General features: G+C 37.4%; 1 protein-coding gene across 1 annotated transcript in view; it reads right to left on the reverse strand.

Moving 5' to 3' along the window:
- LOC138733921 (uncharacterized) overlaps window positions 1-24,060 on the reverse strand; it is a 79,140-nt gene that overhangs the window by 28,015 nt on the left and 27,065 nt on the right. The window contains 24 exon segments of the mRNA XM_069881438.1: window positions 466-597; window positions 1,332-1,411; window positions 2,307-2,366; window positions 4,117-4,267; window positions 6,292-6,381; window positions 7,153-7,359; window positions 9,045-9,254; window positions 10,065-10,181; window positions 10,925-11,029; window positions 11,482-11,607; window positions 12,338-12,415; window positions 13,385-13,498; window positions 14,083-14,248; window positions 14,966-15,096; window positions 15,534-15,686; window positions 16,418-16,587; window positions 17,632-17,772; window positions 18,535-18,638; window positions 19,652-19,734; window positions 19,736-19,801; window positions 20,619-20,699; window positions 21,800-21,916; window positions 22,783-22,914; window positions 23,649-23,728. Of these exon segments, the coding sequence (XP_069737539.1) occupies window positions 466-597; window positions 1,332-1,411; window positions 2,307-2,366; window positions 4,117-4,267; window positions 6,292-6,381; window positions 7,153-7,359; window positions 9,045-9,254; window positions 10,065-10,181; window positions 10,925-11,029; window positions 11,482-11,607; window positions 12,338-12,415; window positions 13,385-13,498; window positions 14,083-14,248; window positions 14,966-15,096; window positions 15,534-15,686; window positions 16,418-16,587; window positions 17,632-17,772; window positions 18,535-18,638; window positions 19,652-19,734; window positions 19,736-19,801; window positions 20,619-20,699; window positions 21,800-21,916; window positions 22,783-22,914; window positions 23,649-23,728 (2,894 nt within the window).

Genomic DNA, 24,060 nt, shown 5'->3' on the forward strand with positions numbered 1-24,060 from the left:
TAATGTAGACATAGATTTTAGAACTTCTCTACGCATTTTACAAAAGGAGAGTGAAATCAGAGACAAAGTGTGACCAAAGTTACCCCCACAAAAAAACCCAAACAAACCACATTTAAATGCCAATTTAAATTATTAAAGGTCTGGAAAACCAGGGATAATTTGAGGATTTGGGACTCTTGTGTAAGATTTCTGGACATCAGGCTGGTCAAAGAAGGATCTTTGACTGGGTGGCCAGACAAATTCAGATAGATGCACAGAACAAGTCTCCCGCATAGCCACAGTAGGTCTGATGTACCCAAGGCCCAAGATTTCATTGCAAACACAAGATGGGCTAAGTTTACCTCTGGTATAATTTGTTGACTTGTGTGATTACATTACAGACATTTCATACTGGCAGTGCCAGCATGCACATACAGAATAAAAGGAACATGCCATTATATAATGCCGTTATCTCAAATGCTATACCTGGTCAGTGACAAGCAGAAGCACAGCGTAATCAGGTGAGAATATGAGGCTGGATATGGGTTTTAAGATATCAACGCAGATTTTCGTCTCATACTGCAGATCTTTGATGTGATAAAAGAATAAAACGCCCCCCTGTGCAGAAAAGTACAAATCCACATCAGGTCAAGGTCAATTATCCCAGCCTGAAGGTCAATTATCCCACCCACTCTGGCAAACTGAACTGGCAAAACCTTCTGAAATTCTCTGGAGCAAGTGTGTTTAACTGTATCCCATTGCTAATGGTCTCATCTGCCTTCATGACGTTTAAATCCAGATGACTCTTATCCTGCATAACGCATTTTTTGAAAAATCAAGGTGTTTTTTAATACAAGTCTTACTAACAGTCCATGTTTGATAACAGACTCTCTCATTAGTAAACACTTGAGATTCCACATTGTTTCTTTTGTGACAGTATAGGGATTTGTCCCTCTCTTAAGCAGCACTGTATAATGTAATCATCATTTTGGATTAAATATTGAGTGAGATTCAGCACAAAACAATTTGGTGGTTCTCTTGGTCATTTTTTTCTCCTCTCCTATTTTTTGTCCATCCTTCTTTCCTGTTCCTCTAGAACTCTCTTTGCCTTTTGTTAAAAATAGTATTGTCCTCTTTGGTTCCTTCTTTGACTTAAAAAATGGAATCTCTTCCCTCCCTGCTCCTTTCTGAGTTCTTGTCTCAAGTTCTAACAAAGAAGATATATGACAAAACCAGAGAGGACCTCCACTTTTTTTCTGACTTCTGTCTTTGCAGTGAGCTCTGCAAATACACTCCATTTGAATGCTTTTTGATTTTCACACAATAAGTTACAAGCATAAAGGATGCCTTACATTTCCAGCTGCATACAGTCCCCCGTTACAAAATGCCACGGCAAATAAAACTGATTGTTGTGGATCCTCTGGTTTGCCACCTGAAAGCACAAAGGCAACAAGAAACATCAAGTTTAATTCATTGCAACCATGTGTCCCAACTTCAAATCTGAGATGATTTACTACTTGTGAGTAAAAAGGCTCAACGGGCTATATATTCTTTGGACTTTGTGCTGTGATGATGAAGGACAAGGCTGGTACACATAATTTAAAGTGACAGTACTACTGTGGTCTGATGAATTAGAAATTAATTTGAGAAATCAAAACTTGTCCCAATGTCTGGCAACCTTCACTGTGGAAGTATTTTTTTTCCCTAATTTCTACTCAGAATTTCCATTGATGCAAACTGTGCCCTTTGCCTGTCAGGTTCCATCCTGTCTGTAACCTTTCATGAGTAGCTGAAGCAACAGTAAAATCCCCCATTTCCTTTCCACTGGGCTGAAGAGAGTTCTCACAGCCCATCTTTGTATGACACACGCAGACTCTGCAATAATCTTTGTGGCCCTGTGCTGAACTTTGTCCACTACGTGAATGCCTTTTTTGTATTGTGGAGCCCAAAACAAAACATTTGAAACAAACCCTAAATCCTAACTCAACTAAATCACAAGTGATTGCAGTTCTAAACAAAGTTACTAAAACTAAGCAGTAGAGAACCCATTCTAGCATCACTTATTCCAATTTAAACTAGAATGAACAGAAATTATTTCCCTGCCACTGTTTTTCCAGAGGCTATTCATTTGGCTGTCTACTAGCACAAAAGCTATTAATCATTTCTCCTGTAAACATATAAAAGGTTGCCATTGATGTGTCTTACAGAGGTCAGTGTGAGCTGAGTTTTTCTAACCAGTGGCTTCCTGCTGTACTCACATATTATTACTCCCAGACATCATTGATGCTGGCTAAAAATCAATTAGCTTGATTTGAACATGGAAATACCTTTCTTTTTCTGCGCTCCTCGAACATATGACACGATGTCTGACACTTTACACACGTATTCTGCACAAAAGAAAACAATATATAACGTCAACCTTGTTTATATGTCAGTATTGCAATAAAAGCCAGTTATAGCCCAGTCTACTGAACAAAAGGTGAAGTTTGGTATATTGAATCAAAAATGTGCATTCTTCTCCAATATCCACCATCTCTGTCATTTATGCATCTGAGCTGGCACAGTCGTTACGTGGTTCAGCTTACAGCTATAAAAGGGAGATAGTCATACATGGACTGTGATCCAGATGCAGATTTATCTATCTTCTAGTGCTAAGTTCTGGTTTTGTTATTTCCATTCATAATTTTTTAATTAGATTTACTTACAAAGGAAAGTTTAGCCAGCCTGAAAATTGCCCAAGTGAAATGTTGTGGCTGCTTACGGTTCTGTTTGCAAAACCATAACAGGAGCTTGGCACGTGCTTCGAGTTGGACACACATGTAAGCATTCTGCTGAGCAGATACAGATTGCAGTACATCTTAAATTAAGCAGAAGCTTCAGTAAAATACGAATACACACAGTGTTCTCACACAGATTTAGGACAGGACTCAAAGAATACACAAGTGGAGGAAAATCCCAAATGGCAAAAATTCTTATTGCCTTCTAACGAACTGGCAAACCATTTCTGGTCACGCCTCAGCTTTATATTTGTTTGTGATTTTCAGCTCTTGATATGGCAAACTTAAGAGTTTGATGGTTTCAAAAACAGAGGAATAGTGCTGGTTTGCTGATTTTTTTTTCAGAGCTGCCTTCCATTTCTGTGCTGACTATCAAAACTGGATAGAGATACAGAACTTTGGGAAAGTCAGGGATATTTACAGCAGCTTAAAAAAATAATGTATTACATGGCAAAAGAAGAAAACAAGATTATCATCAGCCTGTCCATTAACACTGATTCAGTGTTTATTAAACATTGCTATGCTGGTCTACAGAAGGATATTATCCAGTTCTAGTGATATAAATAATAATTTTTCACGGAAAGGGTCATTGGGCACTGGCAGAGGCTGCCCAGGGAGGGGGTTGAGTCACCTTCCTTGGAGGGGTTTAAGGGACGGGTGGATGAGGTGCTGAGGGACATGGGTTAGCGATTGATGGGAATGGTTGGACTCAGTGATCTGGTGGGTCTTTTCCAACCTGGTGATTCTATGATTCTATGAAGTCAAAGACGTCTTCTGTTCACTTTCTGTGCTTCATATGTAATGCATTAATGCCTGATAATCTTTATAGACTTGTTTTGAATACAAAATAGTTCCTATAATTGCTGACCTTAAGGAATTCTATTAAGCAATATTACGTCAAATTTGGTTTCGTTTTTTAAAGATTCATCATGAGCTCATCTGTTCTAACATCATCTACCGTATCAGAGGAGGACAGTCCAATATTTCATGCAAAATAAAATGCATTACTGGTGCTTAACTAACAGTAAAAATACATATAGCTGGTATATTAATAGTTTATTGTTAACCTAGTAGGGCTGGTTAATAAGATCAGGACTGCTGTAACTATTGTTCATTTTATCAATTTTGATGTATTTAGAAGTTTTTCTTTTTTTTTTTTCCAAAAAAAAATGAAAGCAAATTGTTGGGTGCTAAAGAAACCCACCCAGAAGTTCTGAATGTTTATCCTACTAATAAAAGAAATATGTCTTTACAATTTCTGTAAGATATACAATAGCAGAACAGCAGAAAGCAAAAAAAGCTTTCACCTATCCTTTTTCCTCCCTACTTGAATAAAAGACACCACACAGCTATTTCTTACCAGGGAGAGGTTTTTGTTGAAGAACAGAAACACTGCCTCTCTCAGCATCAATTGCCATAACATATCCTTCCTTACAGCCCAAGTAAATCTCTGAGGTCGCAGTCCAGCAGTGGGCAGTAGGATGCACTGACGGCTTAGCGGAATCTCTTGGCTTCAGCAAAAAAAATAAACAAGTTCAATTAACGATTGACAAATATCTGTACAAGCAGTTACGTACATTTTACAGCAAAAAAAAAAAAAAAAGAGCACTCCCTCATAGAGCCTGAGCACCTGTATAACTTCAGTCCTATTTATTCAGTTAGTCCTTCACTGAGGGGAGTAATTTGAAAAACGAGAACATTCTCCAGAGAAGTCTGTCTGGAGACAGTGGTGGAGAACTCACCTCTCTCTCTAGAAGCTTGTCTGAATGATGAATTATATTTTCATTTTAAAATTACATATTTTAAAATTTGAATTTATCTGAATTTATTCTCCAGCGCTTGTGTCTGTTACAGGTTTGTCCCCTAGCTTGGAATCCATCCGGTACTTTCCCTACCCTTGCAACAATGCTGACCCACCATAACCAATATTTTAATGATAAAATTATGATAAAATTCAACACTCTGAGACCCCAGAAGTTTGTTGTGTTTTTTTTTTAATGTCAGAATAGCACTGGAAGCCCAAATTGAAATGGTTACCCACTATTATCTCACCCTGACAAATGTTTTTCAAATTACTTTTCAACATAGTCTTCCACTGCATAGACATTACTTGCACATGTGGTCTTGCATACTTGGCAGTACTAAAGCACACTTTGTTTGAATAGTTTAGCGTATCATATAATCCAAATTACTCTGTAAAACAGCTCTGTCAACCTTTGTGTCATCTGCAAATTAGTTCCAGAAATATCCTTGCCACAGACTTTGCATGTGCCTTGAATTTCATTTCACTGAAATAAATCTCATAAATCTATCATTCTCAAATCAGGAAGAACAGAAATTCACCATCAAATGTTATTAAAGACAGTGATCTGCTCAAATACAATAGTAATAGGGGTCATATAAATACCACGATAGAAAGAAATAGATGGAACAGGGTTTGGGGAGGGGAAAAGGGGAAGAAAACACAAGAAAACCTTGTAAGAACATTTAAGAGAAGATCCAAAGCATGTGAGCAGAAGTGGTGAGGAACACTAGACAATAAGATGGATGAAAAAGAATGAAGAGTCTATAATTCTATAAAACAACACCTGCTGTCTCAATAAAGGTTCTATAAAAAGGAAATATAGGTGGACTTGGGATGAAAACATAGGACAGAGATTCATAAGCGCCTAGATGTTGCTAGTAAAATATGCCAAGGGCTGGCTACATGATTCTGGGTAAGAAGCCTACTCTCTATTTATGCTTACAAAGCATTTTGAATTTCTCAGCGGGGAAATGTTACAGAAATAAAGTATATTAATATTTACTTTATAAATCAAATAGGACTAACAGTAATAAATCTATAACAAATGGGGCTTTACATCACCCAGAAAAACATTTAATATAGGCATTTTTGCTGATTTTATGACTCTTGAACATCACAAATCTTTGGGAAGGCTGCAACTGAGCTCCTGTGAATCAGGAGCTTTCTGTGTAAAGATGACTTCTATAATATTCCTTTGTACCTGCTGCCATGACTGTCTTAACACATAAACTAAATAAAATATGGAAAACTGAGGATGAGATTGTGTAAATTCTAAACTAGGTTGCTTCCTGAACTGCGCATTAGTAAGGTGGTGTATAAAATTATAATAATGATGATGATGATAATGCTGTCTTTCTTTGAGCTTCTCTCCCTTTTAAGTAGCAACTCTTCAGAGAAAAAAAATCCATGATGGATCCTTGTAATGAAAAGTTTTATAAAAGGACAATTAAATAAAATTGGTACTGGATGCCAAGAGGACTCAAGTATTTTTAACTGCCATTTTTTTTAGAAAATGTTGAGCCTAATACTAAATCTTTTCTCCCCCCGGCTGGTCTAGGTAGTTCCAATTGTAAACGATAATAAGAAGGAAAAGGCACACATCATCATTACCTACCATTTACACTTTATTCTCCCATGCTACATGACTGGAATATTTCAGTGCAGCATTAACTAAATAAGCCTGACCAGAGACAAAGGCCTACACAGTAAAAAGGAAACTACTTTAAGTACCTTCTCAGCAAGACGTCTTTCCATTTCAAGCTTAGCCAGCATTTCTGCTTTCTCTCTCTCTTCTTGAGTCAAGTATTTTTCAACTTTAATCTGAAGGAAGAAAATGAGGGTCATATCAGGGTTCTTCTCTCCAAATGTGATCACATGCAGACTAAGAACCTTTGGAAAGAGGGGCAATACTAATTCTTGATGCTTTTTGTATCTCTGCTCCATGATAATACTCCTCAAGAGGACATTGTTCTTTCGAACACCCCTGAAAGCATATTTAAAAATGCTAAAATAGAAACTACCATCATTTTTGTTGAGATTAGTTGTATTTCTTGCATACCTTTTCTGACAGTGAATAACACGAACTGGTGAGAGAACAGAGAGAATTGGGAAAGACTGACCAAAAGAGCATGAGATTGGTGGAATATATTGTATAAGAAGCATGGTGCTTCTTTATAAATTATCATTTCAATTTATAATTACAGTACTAAGCACGGTTTAGTACCCACACACTTAGTCTAAAACTACTTAGTCTCAAAATGGTGCTCAGAATAAACAGAGAAACCCTTATCTATGGAAGTAAACCCTCCAAGCCTGGCTTGAATCTTACACTCAGGAACAGGGGGAATATCTACCTAATTTATAGCCAATTAAAAACTTAACATCAACGAATTAAGATTGTATACATCTTATTCATTTTGGATTGACTTATTATAAGTTTTCTCCCTAAAGAGTGAAGGGAAGCAAAAGAGACAAAAAGATGATTTTAAGTACACAGACACATCTGTTTTCAGCTTTTCAATGTCTGGCAATGACAGGAATTAAATAAATATATTTGAGTAGGTGAAAGAGAAAGATTCATTTTTCAAACACCTCTGAATCCTGAACTGTGAGTGCTCGCTCTGGTATCTCATCATCTGTAAGAGCTGGCTCCCACACTTCCAACTGCAGATCAAGTTGTTCCAAGATTTCTCGGATCCTCAGGTTTCTTTCTTTCACTCGTTCTATCTCCTGCTCCTTTTGTTGTGCAACTATGTCAAATTCCTTATTAAAAGCAGTTTTCAGTTTGTAAATGATGTCCTGAAATACCAAAAAGGGAAACAGCAATATGGCACAGGTCACATCCATCCATGATTATGGGACCACTCCTCAAGCCATCAAAACCATAAATGTGTGTAATTGTATGTGTGACAGGGAGATAAACTGGTAAAGCCCTTTAATGAAAATCATATAGGCAGAGTTCAAGCTTTGTTAAATAGAGGTGGGCAAACTATCATTCGTGGGGTTTTTTTCCCGCATAGAAATTTTTATTGCTGCATATTGCTGCAAACACTGGATAGAAAATTCTATTTGCTTGTTTTTGAATTCTTTGGCTGAAAGAAGGGGCCTCAAAGGAAAAAAACACATGACCTATAAATCTAGAGACTGTAAATCACAGGTAGAGGGGCATACTTTTAAGGGACATACACGCTAAGGACATATTTTCCTGATTTTTAAGTGATTCATCCTGCAGTTTCAATAATGCTTTTATGTGATTTTCTGCCTGGCATATGTAAGAAAAATTCCCTCATTAAATAAATAAACAAAAGTCGTAAACTATTTTTTTAAAACAGCTAAGACCTTACAATGATTTTAAAAATCATATATTCTCGGTGCTTAAATTCTTCCTTTAGCCTACAGAATTGACCTCAACAAAGCAGAATAGAATATTAAGAGAGAAAACTATGTGTGTCTCCTACTACATCAATTTAATAAAATGAAACATGGAAAGGATTTCAGTTCTATCACCAGATTTTACATTTTGAGATGCTTAGCTGTCTGCAATTTGTATTACAATAAATATTTTTGTGGCCATGATTATTTCATTGGTTTCTAATACAATAATAAGTTATGATGTAGTAAGGCAGGATGGCAGATAACATAAAGTGTTGCTGGGAGACAAAAGGCTGTGCTCAAGTGTTTGTCAGCTACCTATCTAACTCTCAGCAAATTCACTGCACTGGCCAAGAACACAGCAGACTTGTCTGCTATTAGATATATCGTATGCATCTTGAAAGCCACACAGTAGAAAGATCTCGTTACATCCAAACTTACATCTAAAATTGCTCCTTGTGTTTCTTCCCCATCTGCTTTAAAAACTAGTGTATCTACTAGATTTTATGTATTACAACGCATAACTGTTGAGCTCTGCTACCAGTTGTAGCCTTAAAGAGCTCTGATGAGGCAATGCTTTACTGTTGTTTAACCACTTCTGCCCTTGCAGATCATCTTCATAAGAAGCCTTTTATGTAGCATGTTTACTGCTTAATAAACAGGCCAGGGTAAGAGAAGGGAGAGTCGGATAGTAAAGAATATTAAATAACAGAAACACTGAAGGCTCCAAATGAAGGGCTGGTAAGACTGTAAAGAAATGAAATGGTGTGAGGATACAGCTGAACTTTCATTCAGCAGCAAATAGTATGGAAAGAGGTCATGTTTCCACAGGCATGCTGAGCTGTGCAAGCCAGCTATACAAACACCAGAGGACAAATAGAAATACTCTCAAACTGGGTAACCAATTTCATAAAAACGTTTTTCTTCCACACCTGAGCTGGCAAATCCACATGGTGCTTTGCTGCACGATGTGCATTTATCTGTAACACAGTGGCCTGTGCAACTCTCCATTGTAGTGTCAGTACACCCAAAATCTGAGCGTCTGTGACTGCTATGAGAACCCAAAGGTGTGGCAGTGCCACTACAGTAATACAAACTTGAAAAGACATCACCTTTAATAACACTATCTGATTGACTTTCTGCTCCCTACTGTGCAAGTCCAGTTGGTGGTACAGGATAGATGTATCTCCACCATACTGAGAGCTCAGACTTCCAATCAGGCAGGAAGATGCATTATCATCAGCCGTTACGTCTTCTGTCTTCTCTCGTTCTTCCTCAGGTAATACAGTCTCAGACTCAGTCTCAGGATTTTTCTTCTGAGCCTGAATATCACAAACATGACAACTGTGTTAATTTTGTATACGAACCAGTGGCACACGTATGAAAAAATTCTAGAGATCATATTCTGCAATTAAGCCCAGTGATCAAAAACCCACAAGTTGAAGTGAACGTATACAGAATATTTGGCCCAGTTGTAGGATCCCCAGTACAAGAAAGACACGGGCATTCCGGAGCAAACCCAGCGATAGGCCACTAATACAATTAAGGGTTTGAAGCACCTAATATGTGAAAAGAAGCGGAGGGTGCTGGGATTGTTTAGCCTCAAGAAGGAGAAGGCTTGGGGGGTGGTGTTTAATAACACATATAAAAACCTGAGGAGTAAGGACAACAGAGCCAGACTCTTCTCAGCGGTGTCGGTGACAGATTGAAAGGAAATGGTTATACATCAAAATACAGAACATCCAACTTAAATATAATGAAACACATTTCCTCTGAAGGTTGTCAAACATGGGAGAAGGTAGCCTATAGAGGTTATGGAATCCTCCATCCTTGGAGATATTCCAAACCTGACTGGACATGGAGCTGAGTAAATTGTTCTAGGTGGGCTGGAGTAGATGACTTCCAAATGGCTTATCTAACCTCAGCTCTTCTGTGATTCTTCAATACTAATGCATTTGTTCTAAGTAAAACCACAACATTTCATCTTTACGAATATCTTCAAATTTTTAGGGAAGTATTTCTACAGCGAAAACGGACCCAAGAAATGTGTCTATGTAAAAAAGGGGTTAAGATGCCAACTCAGAGCATTCTGATCTGAAATGCCTATATGCAGTACTTCAAAGGGATTGTACCTCATCATCAGCTGTCTCAATCTTCTTTAACTGGAGAACTTTCTCCAGAATTTTCAGTTCTTCTTCAGTACGTTCCTTCATTGGATAATTTTTCACTTCAGAAGCTATATGGAAGCACTGTTCAATTATATTTTTTTTTTAGAAAACAAAAACACCCAAGGTAAAAACTTCTTCAGAACACATCTGTTAATTCATTTGTCCAAAAACTGAATGCTAAATAGTTACAGAGGCTTCTTAAAATCAGAAATAATATTGATGATCAATTAATGTAGACAATCCAGCAAGAATATAGGAGTCAGAAAAAAACCACTTGCCTTTTTGGTTGGTTTAAAATTTGCTGCCTTTATTTATTTTTTTTTTTAAATAACCTCTGGCTATGTCCTCTTTATTCACAGAATTCAACCAGGACAAGATTTTTGGTAAAATTACTCGGTCTTTAACCACCCTTGAGATAATCTAGTATCACTAGTTTGACTAATATCCCTCTGTTTAAAATAGGCAAAATCAGGGTTAAATTTTGCTTTTACATTCTGTGTTGCAGAAGTCCTACTGACCCAACACAGAAATATAATATTTACCTTCGCCTTTTAGCAACACTGCATGAAGATATTCTCTAGTATCTAGGAACTAAGGAGTTACTTATTTGCTTATTAGCACATTTATCCACTTTAAAAGGCAAAATCAGCCAGGCTCGGTCAAAATCAACAGAATGAAAGATTTGCATGAGCCCTGGAAAGAAGTGGTTTTTTTCCTCATACCATAAGCAAACCAGAAATGTGTTATACTTCTATTTATTTTGTTTCAGTACCTTAAGGAATCAATAAACTACTGCAGTAAGTGAGTTAGAAAGTGATGGTTACCTTAACAGCACGTCCTTTTACACACATTGGATCCCAGCACTCATGTTTGATGACACTCTGCAAATAGCAGTTGGCTAAATTCTCCATTTCAATCTCCTTCCTCACCTTTCAAGATACAGAAAAGAAAATAATGACATGTGGTGCAAACCAACAAGATATAGGCAATTTGTATTGAGTTGTTGAAACAAACCTGGCAGATTAAATGAATTACCCGTATTTCATAATCTTAGACTACTGCAGCTATCTTCTCCAAAAATGATATTGCATACTACTGCTACTGAAAGGTGTCATTTCATATGTGAAGAAAAGCATTCCAGAACTTAAGCAGCGCTGTACCCAAGGTCACAGTGTCAGATTTACAGTTTCTGGCATAGATCATATTCCAACTGGCAATATCTGCATTAGCAGATTCACCTGCTTCAAAAAGTGACTTAAAATACTTTTACGCTTTCCTGCTTCTCAACAGTGAACAACTTTGAGATCATCTTCTATTCTTCAGTTATTGCTTCTCCTTTTCACTGCTAGTTTTAAAATGTTCTCTTTCCACTCTATCATACCCTGGCCACTTCTTCTTCAGCCTTTTCTTGTGCTCTTTCCTGTTCTTCTACATCCAGGTTGAACTCCTGCTGCTCCAGTTTCTCAATGTCTGGCACCAGTTCATTTTCATGCATCATTTTCTGAATCTGTTTTTTTAAAAAATAAGTATAAGGAATAAAAAGTAATTCGAATGTGAATAGAGGAAACACTGGTTTTAACACTGTGGAACTTGATAACAGAGAAAATCATTTTAATTGCCTCCACTTTTAACTGCTTCATGGTAATTGGTAGAACGTGCTGCCTGTACCTAGTGACAGAGACTACTATGTGAATATATTTCATCCTTCCCTTAAAGCTCATTTGGATGTTATATGTGGAGTTGTGCATACTTTCTAAGAATCTGTAGCATGGAATTGTTCATTCTTTAGTTCTGAGAACTTTCAAAAGTTTTTATCTATCTCATGCAGTTCAACAAAGGGAAATGCAAAATCCTGCATCTGGGGAGGAACAGCCCCATGCAGCAGGATATGCTGGGAGCTGAGCAACTGGAAAACAAACTGGAGAAGGAAGAGGAGAGGATGACAGTTTCTATAACGGAAGGCTGTTAGACCAGCAGAAACTAGCCTGCTGAGGGGATAGATTGCTCAAGATATAAGGGTGGTACAAATTTTTTAGTTGGAGCAAAGGAACCTCAGAACCAGACAGTTGTTCCTGACAGGTTCAGCACGCTGTCCCTGAAGAGACAAATCTCTCTATTACCTGTCTGCTCAGTGTTTATGACAAAAATGTAACTAAGCACTAGAGCTGATAGTTGTAAAGGAAGTGTACATGTAAACAAAACTGTAAGCTAAGCCATTACACTTGTAAGAAACTCACAGTTTCATGCAGCTTTTTAATTCCCATTTGCAGCTCTTTCTTCTGGTTAGCAAACCTCTCAGTCTCTTCTCTAATGACCTGACATACAACAGATATATTTTTGAAAATAAAAAATAACCCAGGAAACGACTGAAGTGATCTAAAGGAACATTATCTGTACAGAAAACAAAACTCAGAAGGGATTAATAACTGAAATAGACATAAGCTTAATTCAATAGGTTGATTCTTAGAACTGCTAAAAAGAAAAATGATTGTACACCCAGTTCACACTGTAAACTGGTTATACAGAAACAGAGCTTAAAGTAAGGAAAGAAAGAAAGTCACTCCTGAGATCACACAGAAAGCAATGATATTTCATCTTATCATTGAGCCCGAGAAGCTGGAGAATATATACAGCTCTGGTTCATAACAAAATGAACCTGCTACCACCCATAATTCATATTTCTGAGGAAAAAAATTATCTATGTTAACATTAATATAGCAATTTCCAGACTCACAAAGCACTAAATCCCCTCTCTGCACACTATTAGATCTTTGATGAACTTTTACTCTTAAAAAACTTTGGTTCCACATCATACTCACCTCAACCTTAACCTGAAACAAACCTCAGGGGGTTTGCAATTAATGTCATATTGTTGACTATTGATTTATCAGTGCTGTAGAATTTTTTATTCTGGCCCTTGGGAAGAAGCACCTGCTTGGTTTCTGGTAATAATCTTCAGTGTAACTTCTTGACATTTAGAAGAAAAACATCTTTACAAGTTTCTAAAGGAAGCCGATTTCTCTGGCAATTTCTTTTTTTTTTCATTTACTCCTTGTGTAGAAGTGGCCTTTTGGCCTTTAGAGCTCCTATTGTGCTCAGTACCTGCTCTGGTGTGTTTATAACGTTGACCCTAACTTTTCTAAAGGTCTAGATGGCAACGCCTTAAAGGGAGGCCCAAATGTCAGAAGAGCTTTAGAAAGTAGATTACTTTACAGCACATAATTCAAATCACTACTGACTCTTGAAAACTCCTGTTTTGATTATTACTTGTTCTATCAAAGTACCTTCTTCATTTTCTGATCTATCCACGTCATTTCATTGGTATTGGCTGAATATGAACTGGTGACGTTTCCGTCTTCCTCTGTCACCTCTACATTGGAAGATTTAAGCGATGCATCCTGAAATTAAGGATATAAACATCCATCTCAGGTACTTAGAGAGAATAAGAGAGAGACCAAAATAAAATAAAAATTGGACTCACATTAGAAGCACCACCACGTCATTAAAGAGAATGTTACAATATTTTTATTCCCTAACCAGGCTCCAGATTTGGTCCAGAAAACCCTTGCTGTTATGCAAAGCCTTTTGACTCAAATGGCCTGACATTACTAACTTCTGTAATTGCTGCTTTGCTTGATTTCAACAGGAAAACAAACAACACACAATGTATAGCAGTAATATCACACTGGAAATGACAAATAATTTCACATGAGGAGAAATTGACTTTCACAGAGTTTTCTGTGGCTGAAGAAACCATGTGAAACTGAAGCTGTGAATGCCATCTTCCCATAACTATTCCATTTCCTTGTTTATGCTATTCTACAAATTAAGAATTAAGCATATTCAGCCTATCCTTGGGAGTATTTTGCTACTTCTGCAAAAGGATCAGAGTTTGTTTGGAGGACAGTTTTTATCATGTGCAATTTTAGGAGAATGATCAAACCTTCCCCCCGCTTCCCTAAAAATAAAAAAAACACCCCACCTTAAATTTCCCTTCTGGAAGTGATTCTGCTGTGGATTCTGGGTCAAAATGCCGTTCTGCCATGGATTGTAAAACAGTATTTTCATTTGAAGTGGACTTGTTCAGTATAGCAAGAAGAGATCGCCAGTGAAGATCAGCTTCCTCAGCTTCAGTATTCTTTACCTTCCTAGTAAATAGAAAATAAATTGATGTATTTTTATGTCTTATAATAAAGGACAAATTATTAAATATTCCATATAACAAAATTACTAAGTTGTTCAAAAATGCCTATTCAATATTTTTACATATGATTTAATATTGTTTGAGTTCTAGCATTCATAATTAAGTGAAGTTTCTTCAGAATTAGAAATTCTGAAAGATTCATTACCCAGAGTAGAAATACCACTCTGGTGGACCCATCTTCCATTTATGCATCTGCCTGAACATTTGTTATACCACAGAAAAGCTGTAGTTTCACGTGTCCCTCACTCCTAATGTTTGCTAAGAGCTCTCTATGGGCACAGTTCAATTCCCTCCCATTAAATCTGTAATGTCCCCTAATCACTGAAATAAAATGGTATCTCATGAGATTATATGGCTTAGATCCTCAGACACCCCATTCCAGATGGTTTATTTGAGAGTGATAAGCAGCTTATTATGGGTAATGCTTATCAGAAGACACTCCTTTATCTTGTATTGCAACCGCACCCAAAGTCCAAGACATTCTCCACAACACTGGTGGGAAGCTTTAAATGAGCTAGGGAAGCTACCTCTAAGGATGAGAGGAGTGACTTCATCTAATTCTTAACCTTACTTTGAGACTAATAAAAAGTCTAGAATCACAAATAGATGCAAAATTTGCCTGTCAGGATACAAAAATTCACACCATCAATATTATACATACTTCCATTTCAGGCACACCAGGGCACCATCATTTTTCCCAATAACAAGGATAAATTTGCTATCCAGAGAAAATACCGTGGATCTGATTCCTCCTCCTTGATATGAGTGACAATGCATACGAGCGAGTATATCCTAGAAAAGTCACAGAAGCAGTATGAGTAAATATGTTTTTGTAACAGGGTATGTCTATAAACTATGCTTCTGTATTTTCTTATAGAAGTCAATCCAAAATGTCAACACGAAGTATATAAAAGCCTAGGATTTATGATTTTGTGATTTTTGACTACAGATGGGACAAGTTTCTAGAATACTAATTTTGCAGGTGATGATAACGAAAAGTAGTAAAATTATCTACCCCAAGATTTGCTGGAGAAGAAAGTAAGTAGTTTGTATAATCATCAGTTATAAAAACAATTGTACTATATAATGTTATGACAGTTCATGTTCAACGTAAATTTTTCTGGAACACTTTATATTCAAGCAAAGAAAAGCTTCCAGTGAAAGAAAGTAGCTTGCACACCTCTTCCTCGCGTACACCAAACAAAGCCTGTACCTGGATGCCTACCTACCATAGTAGGAGTGTGATAGACGAACAAAACACCATCGTTCGCTGCTGATGCCAGCCACCGGCCGTTGGGTGATAAACAGAGGATCCCCGATCCAAACTGATTGCTACGAATCCTCTTCTCTGATAAAAATACTGATGGGTCTTCCGATATAGTCTGCCGAACAAAGAAAACGTTAGCAGCAGTTCAGATTATGGAGATGTCTATGCCATTTTGAGAAGGCTGATGGCAGTTTTGTGGGTTATCACATGTGGTGATTTACAATCCAAACACTTGGATTTCTGAGCTCAGGAAGCAGTAACATTGCTACGATGATTTGCTTCTCATCTCTTCAAAAGGGTCTGTGTGTTTTTATGTGCCTGGGCCCAGAGTTGTCAAGGAGGAATGCCCACCTTTGGAATTCACCTTCTTCCTTGACCTGACTCAAACTGGGGGAGACCTATGAGCTACAGAGAGGTCCAGTTCATCAGCAGGCAATGACAGTGACCACTACTTCATTTCAGGCAGGGCTGAGCTGGGTTTGCAGTTGTGTCTTAGAGTCATGGGCTCACATGGGCTCAGTGCTTTTAAGAGCTGGATACTCCAGTTACTCAGCAGACTGCACAAAAGCACAGCTCCAACACAGAAGCTACACATGAAGTGCCTGCAAGCTGTACAAGTTTTAAGAAGCAACATTTGGCTTTCTCTGTAATCAAACAAGAAGATTGCTTTTGCCAGATTTCTGAGCAGGTGGTAGGATACTAAAAGTTGATGTTTATGGATGGAGTAGATATTTTGAGTGCAGAGATGACTTTTTATGATAATATCCTGCTATATTAACTTCAGCTACAGCCTTTGTTTGATGGTATTTAACCATCACCCAAAATAAAGCAGCTTCAGAAAATTACCTTTTCAGTGAGATGATATTTACAGATGAAAAGTCCAGAGGTACAGTAACCATACACAATATTATCCTTCAATCTGACTGCTGAGCTCAAAGGGCAATCCAGATCATAACGCTCCTGTTTAATGGCACTAGCATCAAACATTCCTTGGTCATTAACATACTCATCATTATCTAGAAGCGTGAAAAAAGAAACAGGGAGGAAAAGGCATCATTACCACTAATGCAGGTGCTTCACCCATCAAGTAATTAAGAAAATCAGTCTCAGCAAGGAGTGAGCATTATGTGAGTTTTCAAGGAGACTAGGAATTAAGACACCTAGGTTTGACACTTACTCTGGGGGTCGTGCCAATCTAGCACACTGCAGTGAAGCAGAGAGACAGCTCTAAAGAAGTCCTAGAAACGGTTTAACCACAGTGATGTAATTGTTTGCATACCCTGATTTACCCTGCTCTGCTGTGCCTTAGTTAAATTTATGCATTTAAGACCTCTCATGACAACTGAATTAGTTTTCCACCTGTTTCCAGAAAGTGCCCCGAACTGATCATTCCAAGAATATCAGTTTTCCAGAAGGTGAATGGAAGTTTGCCTTTCTTAGGCGTCCTTAACCCCCACCCCTTTTCCTCATAGTGACACTTTTCTCATAGAAAGTTTCTTTAACATTTCCTATTGGGACACAAGGTAATATTTTTTAAACACAGTAGACTTTTTCCTTGGTGCTTTTACACAGAAAAGCTATAACAAAGACAGGGAATCACTATTTTTTTAGATAGATCAACCTTTAATATTTTCCTTCTGAGCTATTACATACCTATAATAATTCTTTGAAGAGGCTGGTGGGATTGATTCCCCTTTGAACACCCGATATGCTAGTCTGCAAAAGGGTGATGCCTAGAACAAGGTCTCTGTGACTGGCTTCGGGCATTGCCCACTCAATAGTAATAATAACAGCAATAACAACCACCACCAGTAGAAGTAGTTGTTAAGCGATGGCTTTGTGAATCTGCAAATGAATTACTTCTTCCTTCCTTGGCCTTCCCTTAAAAGATCACATTTTGCAATGATTGAGCTGACTATAAAGCCTACCGAATGCTGTATGAGAAATGATGTCCCAGGAGAATGTACAGAGGAGATGAAGAAAGAGATTAAGATTTGTGTTAATGGATGGCAATAATATGATCTTCCCTTAGAAAAATATCACAGAATATATATTCTTACCTGTTGTGAGTTCTGAAGGTAGATAAAAAACTTCCAGTCTTGCTCTCTGGCCCGCTCCCACATTAAGAAGTGCCGCCACTTCAACTAAGTCCTTGTTGAAGTCAGAAACTACAGAGAGATCCAGCACTTCATCTGCTAAGGCTGAAGCAGGTAGGGAACATCAATGCAAATTGTTACTGAATCACGGTAACGTTTTTGCTGAGTTATCACATCAAACAAAGAGACCCATGTTCAGGACACATCTCAGCTCAACCACACAGTTTGGAACTTGCATGAAAATATCAGACAAGCCACAACCTGGCTTTGGAAAGTGCGGCACGCACACAACTTCAGCTAGAGGCATCCAGCACTGAGAGTGCTAAGTGTTACTATGACATTAAACATTCAAATATGACTTTACATCCAGCTTGAACTGTAGCAATTTTGAGGTTCTCTGCTGATAACCACCACTTAAAGTTATGATGAAGTTCTATACTTATAGATGCGATCTGTAAGTATAACGTTAGTGGAATTGAGAGGCTGCAAAAACAAATACACAAATTTCTGAAGAATTATTCTGTGACTTAAAATTCCATCATTTTTATTCTTTAGCATCCAGCAGCAAAGCTGACAGTTCCAGCAGTCCTCACGTTAAAGATGTCCGGGGCAGGCAATTGCACCCAGCTATCATGATTTTTACTCTAAATTCTCTCAAGATGAGCCACAAAAGTCTTAAGTTCTTTGCCACTACTATTCCTTTTGTGCTGGAGTTGTGATCAGCTGGTTAGCTAATCCATTCTCTTCCCTCTGACTTACCTGCTCCTTTGCTAACTAAAACTAAATAAAAAAAAAAAGAAAGCAAGTACACCTAAAATACAGTAAATAGTGAAAACACAGTGTAGTTAATGCTGTAACATTTATTACCTACATATCCAAGAACTTGGAATAATTTTGAAGGCCGGGCATCTAGAATAAAGATATGTCCTTCTGCAGCCCTAGTGATGAGGAACCGGCCACTCTGGTCATAACTAGGTGAAAAAAAAATCCAAATAGAAAACAGCTCAATAAAAAGAGTCAAATAATTCCACTCCAATAACTCTGCTGACTTCACTGAGGGCATAAACGCAACTGAAATTTCAGCTTCTAGGTTTACAGGATTAGGGTCTGATATAAAGTGCAGTTATGAGTGCAATTTCTAATTGTGTGGGTGGTCAATCTAAAGCTAACGATGCTCCATAGCAGTCTGTTAACAACTTCAGCAAATCTTTAATGAAGTTTATGTTTTTAAAAATAAAACGGCTATACAGATTTTGATATTATTTTTAATAGACATGGCTCTGTTTATATTGATTTGACCTTGAATGAGTTGCTTTCCGTATCTATTTTTAATGTTTTATCTTAGGTAGCTGTGGAAAGTGATCACATCTGAGTCTCCAAATAACAGGCAGACTAATATTAAAGTTTAACTGTTCAATATCCATTTTATTTTTTAAAAAGTAGAAGTAAAATACTCTCAGATTTTTCAATAATGGAAAAAAGCAACCAACCAAACAAAAAAAGCCTTTTAGATCACTAGAGCTTATTACAGGAGGACTGGTAAATTCCAGAACAGTGAGCAAATGAATAATTAACAATGGTAATAAAAATCCACCGTATAAAAAGGGATGACCAAAAGGCTTATACTTAATTTCACAAAAACTTAAATTTACTTCTAGTGAGAAATGGCCCTCTAAAGTTGGATACATGGAATTGTGCATAATTATTGCACACAGTGATCTGCCAGAAAGGATCTTATACATGAGTATTTTCAGTGCTCAGTTAAACCTTCTTAAAATACAGGTTTATTATATTTCTCTCATATAAATCCTGCCACTACCTCTCTTGCAAGCAATTCAGAATATGTTGGAAAATAATTGAAACCATTAAAATATTTTACTTTGTTATTTTTGGAATCAAAGCTTGAACAGTTTTTTTGTTCAACTAACAGCGTTACTCAAGAAACAGATTGACAATATTACTGCCCCTGCTGCTTCATACTTACTGCAAAGACAACACTGGAAATTTGGAAAGAAAAATTCTGTGAACAACCCGTGGAGCTTCAGCTTTGGTAACATCAAGAAAATAAGATTTGACCTCTTATGGTCCCAACAGCAACGCTGCTGGAGGAGGGACAGCAAGCCATAGCTGTTGCCTAGTTGAGAAACAAAATATGATTAACAGTTCCATACCTTTTTTTACAACTATTCTGTATGTTAGTATGCGACTTCTTTTACTATTTAGAAGTCCCTAAAATTTGAAGAAGAAACCTCAAATGGTTCAGCTAAAAAACTTGTTTTTAACAAAGTATTTTAGAGACGTCTTGGCTTTTTTCCCTATGCTCTGTATCTACATATCAAAAGCCAATTCTGCACTCCTCAGAAAAAAATCATTATACCCACATTTAAAGTGAAATAAGTCCCACCTCAATGAAACAGTGAGTGCATTGTTATGTGTACAGCTCTTACAGAAAGGGATGAGTCTCTTACTGTGTCAGATTTCAGGGTTTGAATGCATCTTAAATCAGGACAAAGCATTAACAGTTTTAAATACTTTTATCAACTCAGTTTCAAGAGCCTGGTCATTCAAGGCATTTAGTTTTTACAGACTCAAAACTTTTCCATTCAGTTCTGACACTCATTAAAAATAAATATTTCATCAAATATTATAAAAATTTAGATTGTTATTTACAAATATGTGCTTAAAGACACATCACTACAACAACCCAAACCATTCAATGATTCTATGACATGAGGTTGACATGTTGCCTCTGCTTTATGGCCCAGTTCAATAGATGATTAGTTCAAGTAAACGTAATATTTTTAAATCTCTTTCATGGGTTGTACAGAGACACTACTGATCTTTCCTCACCACAGGTTGATCCAAATCTGTGGAATATTATGCTATGAATTAAGAAATACTAAAGAAAACTTCAAGCATCAGTCACTAAATGAGCTCCTGGTTGCGTGTACCTGAATATCAAGGTTGAGCTTGCTGAGGCAAGTTCCATCTTCCAGGAACCAAACTTGTACTTCACCTGAAATTGTTACAGACTATTGAACAGAGAAAAAAACATAGTCAAAAGAGAGTGGAATAACCAAATAGTCTGGAAATGACTAGTGATCTTTTATAGAATATAAATTCAAATAGTGTCTGAGCAGAGCAGATCAAGGATTACTAGTTTTGCTTGAAATTACCTTGAATTCCCTTTAAGTCCAGTTGCTGCAAGGTACGCCTACCTACGGAAAATGTGTAATCATTTCTGTGAATTGATGCAAATACAGGAATGTTTTTTAAGCAGAATGAGACAATCTAGGGCAAAACATGTAAGCTTGATCAATATTAGCACTCCCACCATTCAGCCTGCAATAGAAAACCTGCTTATCATTTTGTTTGCACAGGAAAGGGCTTAAGGTGACATCTGGTTTTCTCACATGAAAAATTATGTGTATCATGTTTTTGAGGCCTTCTTATAACCAGGAAATTTTATAATTCCACAGTGAAGTGTGGCTAGAGATCAATCAACCCTCACATCACTCATTCAGACTCAGGTAAAATTTGTCATTCCCATGTTACTGACAAACAAACAGATTATCAGCAAAACTAATTGATTCACACCCCAGAATTTCAGGGCTGGCTACTTGAAGAATTCATGGCCTTGAGATGAATCAGTTGCAGGAGTCCAAGACATAGGAGGAAAGCAAGGAATATTTCAGAATGAACAGATCCATGAGTAATGCCTCGTTGTCCCTGGACCTGGGACAAAGGCATCTCTCAGGCTATTCCAGTTTGTGCTGGAGGCTGAAAAGATCAGCAGGGATTCCTTGTTCCGACATCTATTCTCTGAATTGAATCAACCTTTTGCTCAGCTGTGTTCCTGACCACTAGTGAGACAGCAAATAAACAGCAGAACCATACAACATTTTAGCAGCCTGCGAATTATCCACCCTGCATTCCAGGGCAAGTTCTGACCCTTCTATAGGCCATACCTGAATTAATGCCATTTAATTCCGTAATGAGAAGGTTTTCCACAACTGTAACAAACACCAGAACAGTCACGATCTCTGCAAGGCTTTTGATTTTGTGTCTTACCAACGTTTTGGTCATCTGAAAAGAGCCACAATTATATACAAGGAAGAAAATAATTTCTTACCACACAGTACTTGTCCCCTGGAGTAAGAAAATCAGCTGTCAGGAAACAACTACTGCATGTGTCCAGGAGTTTGACAGCTTCTCCACTGTGGGCAGGTTTGTAAGCATAGATTGTCCCCTGACAAACAGAGAGAGATAATCCATCCCTGGGCTATGAGACTTCTCATTAAAAGCTGTCAAAGACTTCAAGAAAAAATACTCATCTTCCTGAGCTCTTTAAAGTTTCATACTCTACTCTAAATTGAGGTAAAAAGTGCCCAGTAGAATTCAACTGAATTTAGTAAATTATATAAATTTACACTAGCTGAAAATCAGGATGGTTCATTTGAGAGTGATCCAGCTAGTCACGTTTCCAAGTTTTGTTTCTCATAACTGCTTTAATTTAAAACCACCCTATTTCGTATTGCTCCAGAAACCAATCAATATTCTAAAGCAACATAAAACACAAATAATAAATCTTAAGCTTCAAAAGATGTTTTTATCTAAAGACCTCAAAACCTTTTAGAAACAATTCATAACTAATGTAGACATAGATTTTAGAACTTCTCTACGCATTTTACAAAAGGAGAGTGAAATCAGAGACAAAGTGTGACCAAAGTTACCCCCACAAAAAAACCCAAACAAACCACATTTAAATGCCAATTTAAATTATTAAAGGTCTGGAAAACCAGGGATAATTTGAGGATTTGGGACTCTTGTGTAAGATTTCTGGACATCAGGCTGGTCAAAGAAGGATCTTTGACTGGGTGGCCAGACAAATTCAGATAGATGCACAGAACAAGTCTCCCGCATAGCCACAGTAGGTCTGATGTACCCAAGGCCCAAGATTTCATTGCAAACACAAGATGGGCTAAGTTTACCTCTGGTATAATTTGTTGACTTGTGTGATTACATTACAGACATTTCATACTGGCAGTGCCAGCATGCACATACAGAATAAAAGGAACATGCCATTATATAATGCCGTTATCTCAAATGCTATACCTGGTCAGTGACAAGCAGAAGCACAGCGTAATCAGGTGAGAATATGAGGCTGGATATGGGTTTTAAGATATCAACGCAGATTTTCGTCTCATACTGCAGATCTTTGATGTGATAAAAGAATAAAACGCCCCCCTGTGCAGAAAAGTACAAATCCACATCAGGTCAAGGTCAATTATCCCAGCCTGAAGGTCAATTATCCCACCCACTCTGGCAAACTGAACTGGCAAAACCTTCTGAAATTCTCTGGAGCAAGTGTGTTTAACTGTATCCCATTGCTAATGGTCTCATCTGCCTTCATGACGTTTAAATCCAGATGACTCTTATCCTGCATAACGCATTTTTTGAAAAATCAAGGTGTTTTTTAATACAAGTCTTACTAACAGTCCATGTTTGATAACAGACTCTCTCATTAGTAAACACTTGAGATTCCACATTGTTTCTTTTGTGACAGTATAGGGATTTGTCCCTCTCTTAAGCAGCACTGTATAATGTAATCATCATTTTGGATTAAATATTGAGTGAGATTCAGCACAAAACAATTTGGTGGTTCTCTTGGTCATTTTTTTCTCCTCTCCTATTTTTTGTCCATCCTTCTTTCCTGTTCCTCTAGAACTCTCTTTGCCTTTTGTTAAAAATAGTATTGTCCTCTTTGGTTCCTTCTTTGACTTAAAAAATGGAATCTCTTCCCTCCCTGCTCCTTTCTGAGTTCTTGTCTCAAGTTCTAACAAAGAAGATATATGACAAAACCAGAGAGGACCTCCACTTTTTTTCTGACTTCTGTCTTTGCAGTGAGCTCTGCAAATACACTCCATTTGAATGCTTTTTGATTTTCACACAATAAGTTACAAGCATAAAGGATGCCTTACATTTCCAGCTGCATACAGTCCCCCGTTACAAAATGCCACGGCAAATAAAACTGATTGTTGTGGATCCTCTGGTTTGCCACCTGAAAGCACAAAGGCAACAAGAAACATCAAGTTTAATTCATTGCAACCATGTGTCCCAACTTCAAATCTGAGATGATTTACTACTTGTGAGTAAAAAGGCTCAACGGGCTATATATTCTTTGGACTTTGTGCTGTGATGATGAAGGACAAGGCTGGTACACATAATTTAAAGTGACAGTACTACTGTGGTCTGATGAATTAGAAATTAATTTGAGAAATCAAAACTTGTCCCAATGTCTGGCAACCTTCACTGTGGAAGTATTTTTTTTCCCTAATTTCTACTCAGAATTTCCATTGATGCAAACTGTGCCCTTTGCCTGTCAGGTTCCAT

Source organism: Phaenicophaeus curvirostris, unplaced genomic scaffold, assembly GCF_032191515.1.
Source record: "Phaenicophaeus curvirostris isolate KB17595 unplaced genomic scaffold, BPBGC_Pcur_1.0 scaffold_46, whole genome shotgun sequence".
Lineage (NCBI taxonomy): Eukaryota > Metazoa > Chordata > Aves > Cuculiformes > Cuculidae > Phaenicophaeus > Phaenicophaeus curvirostris.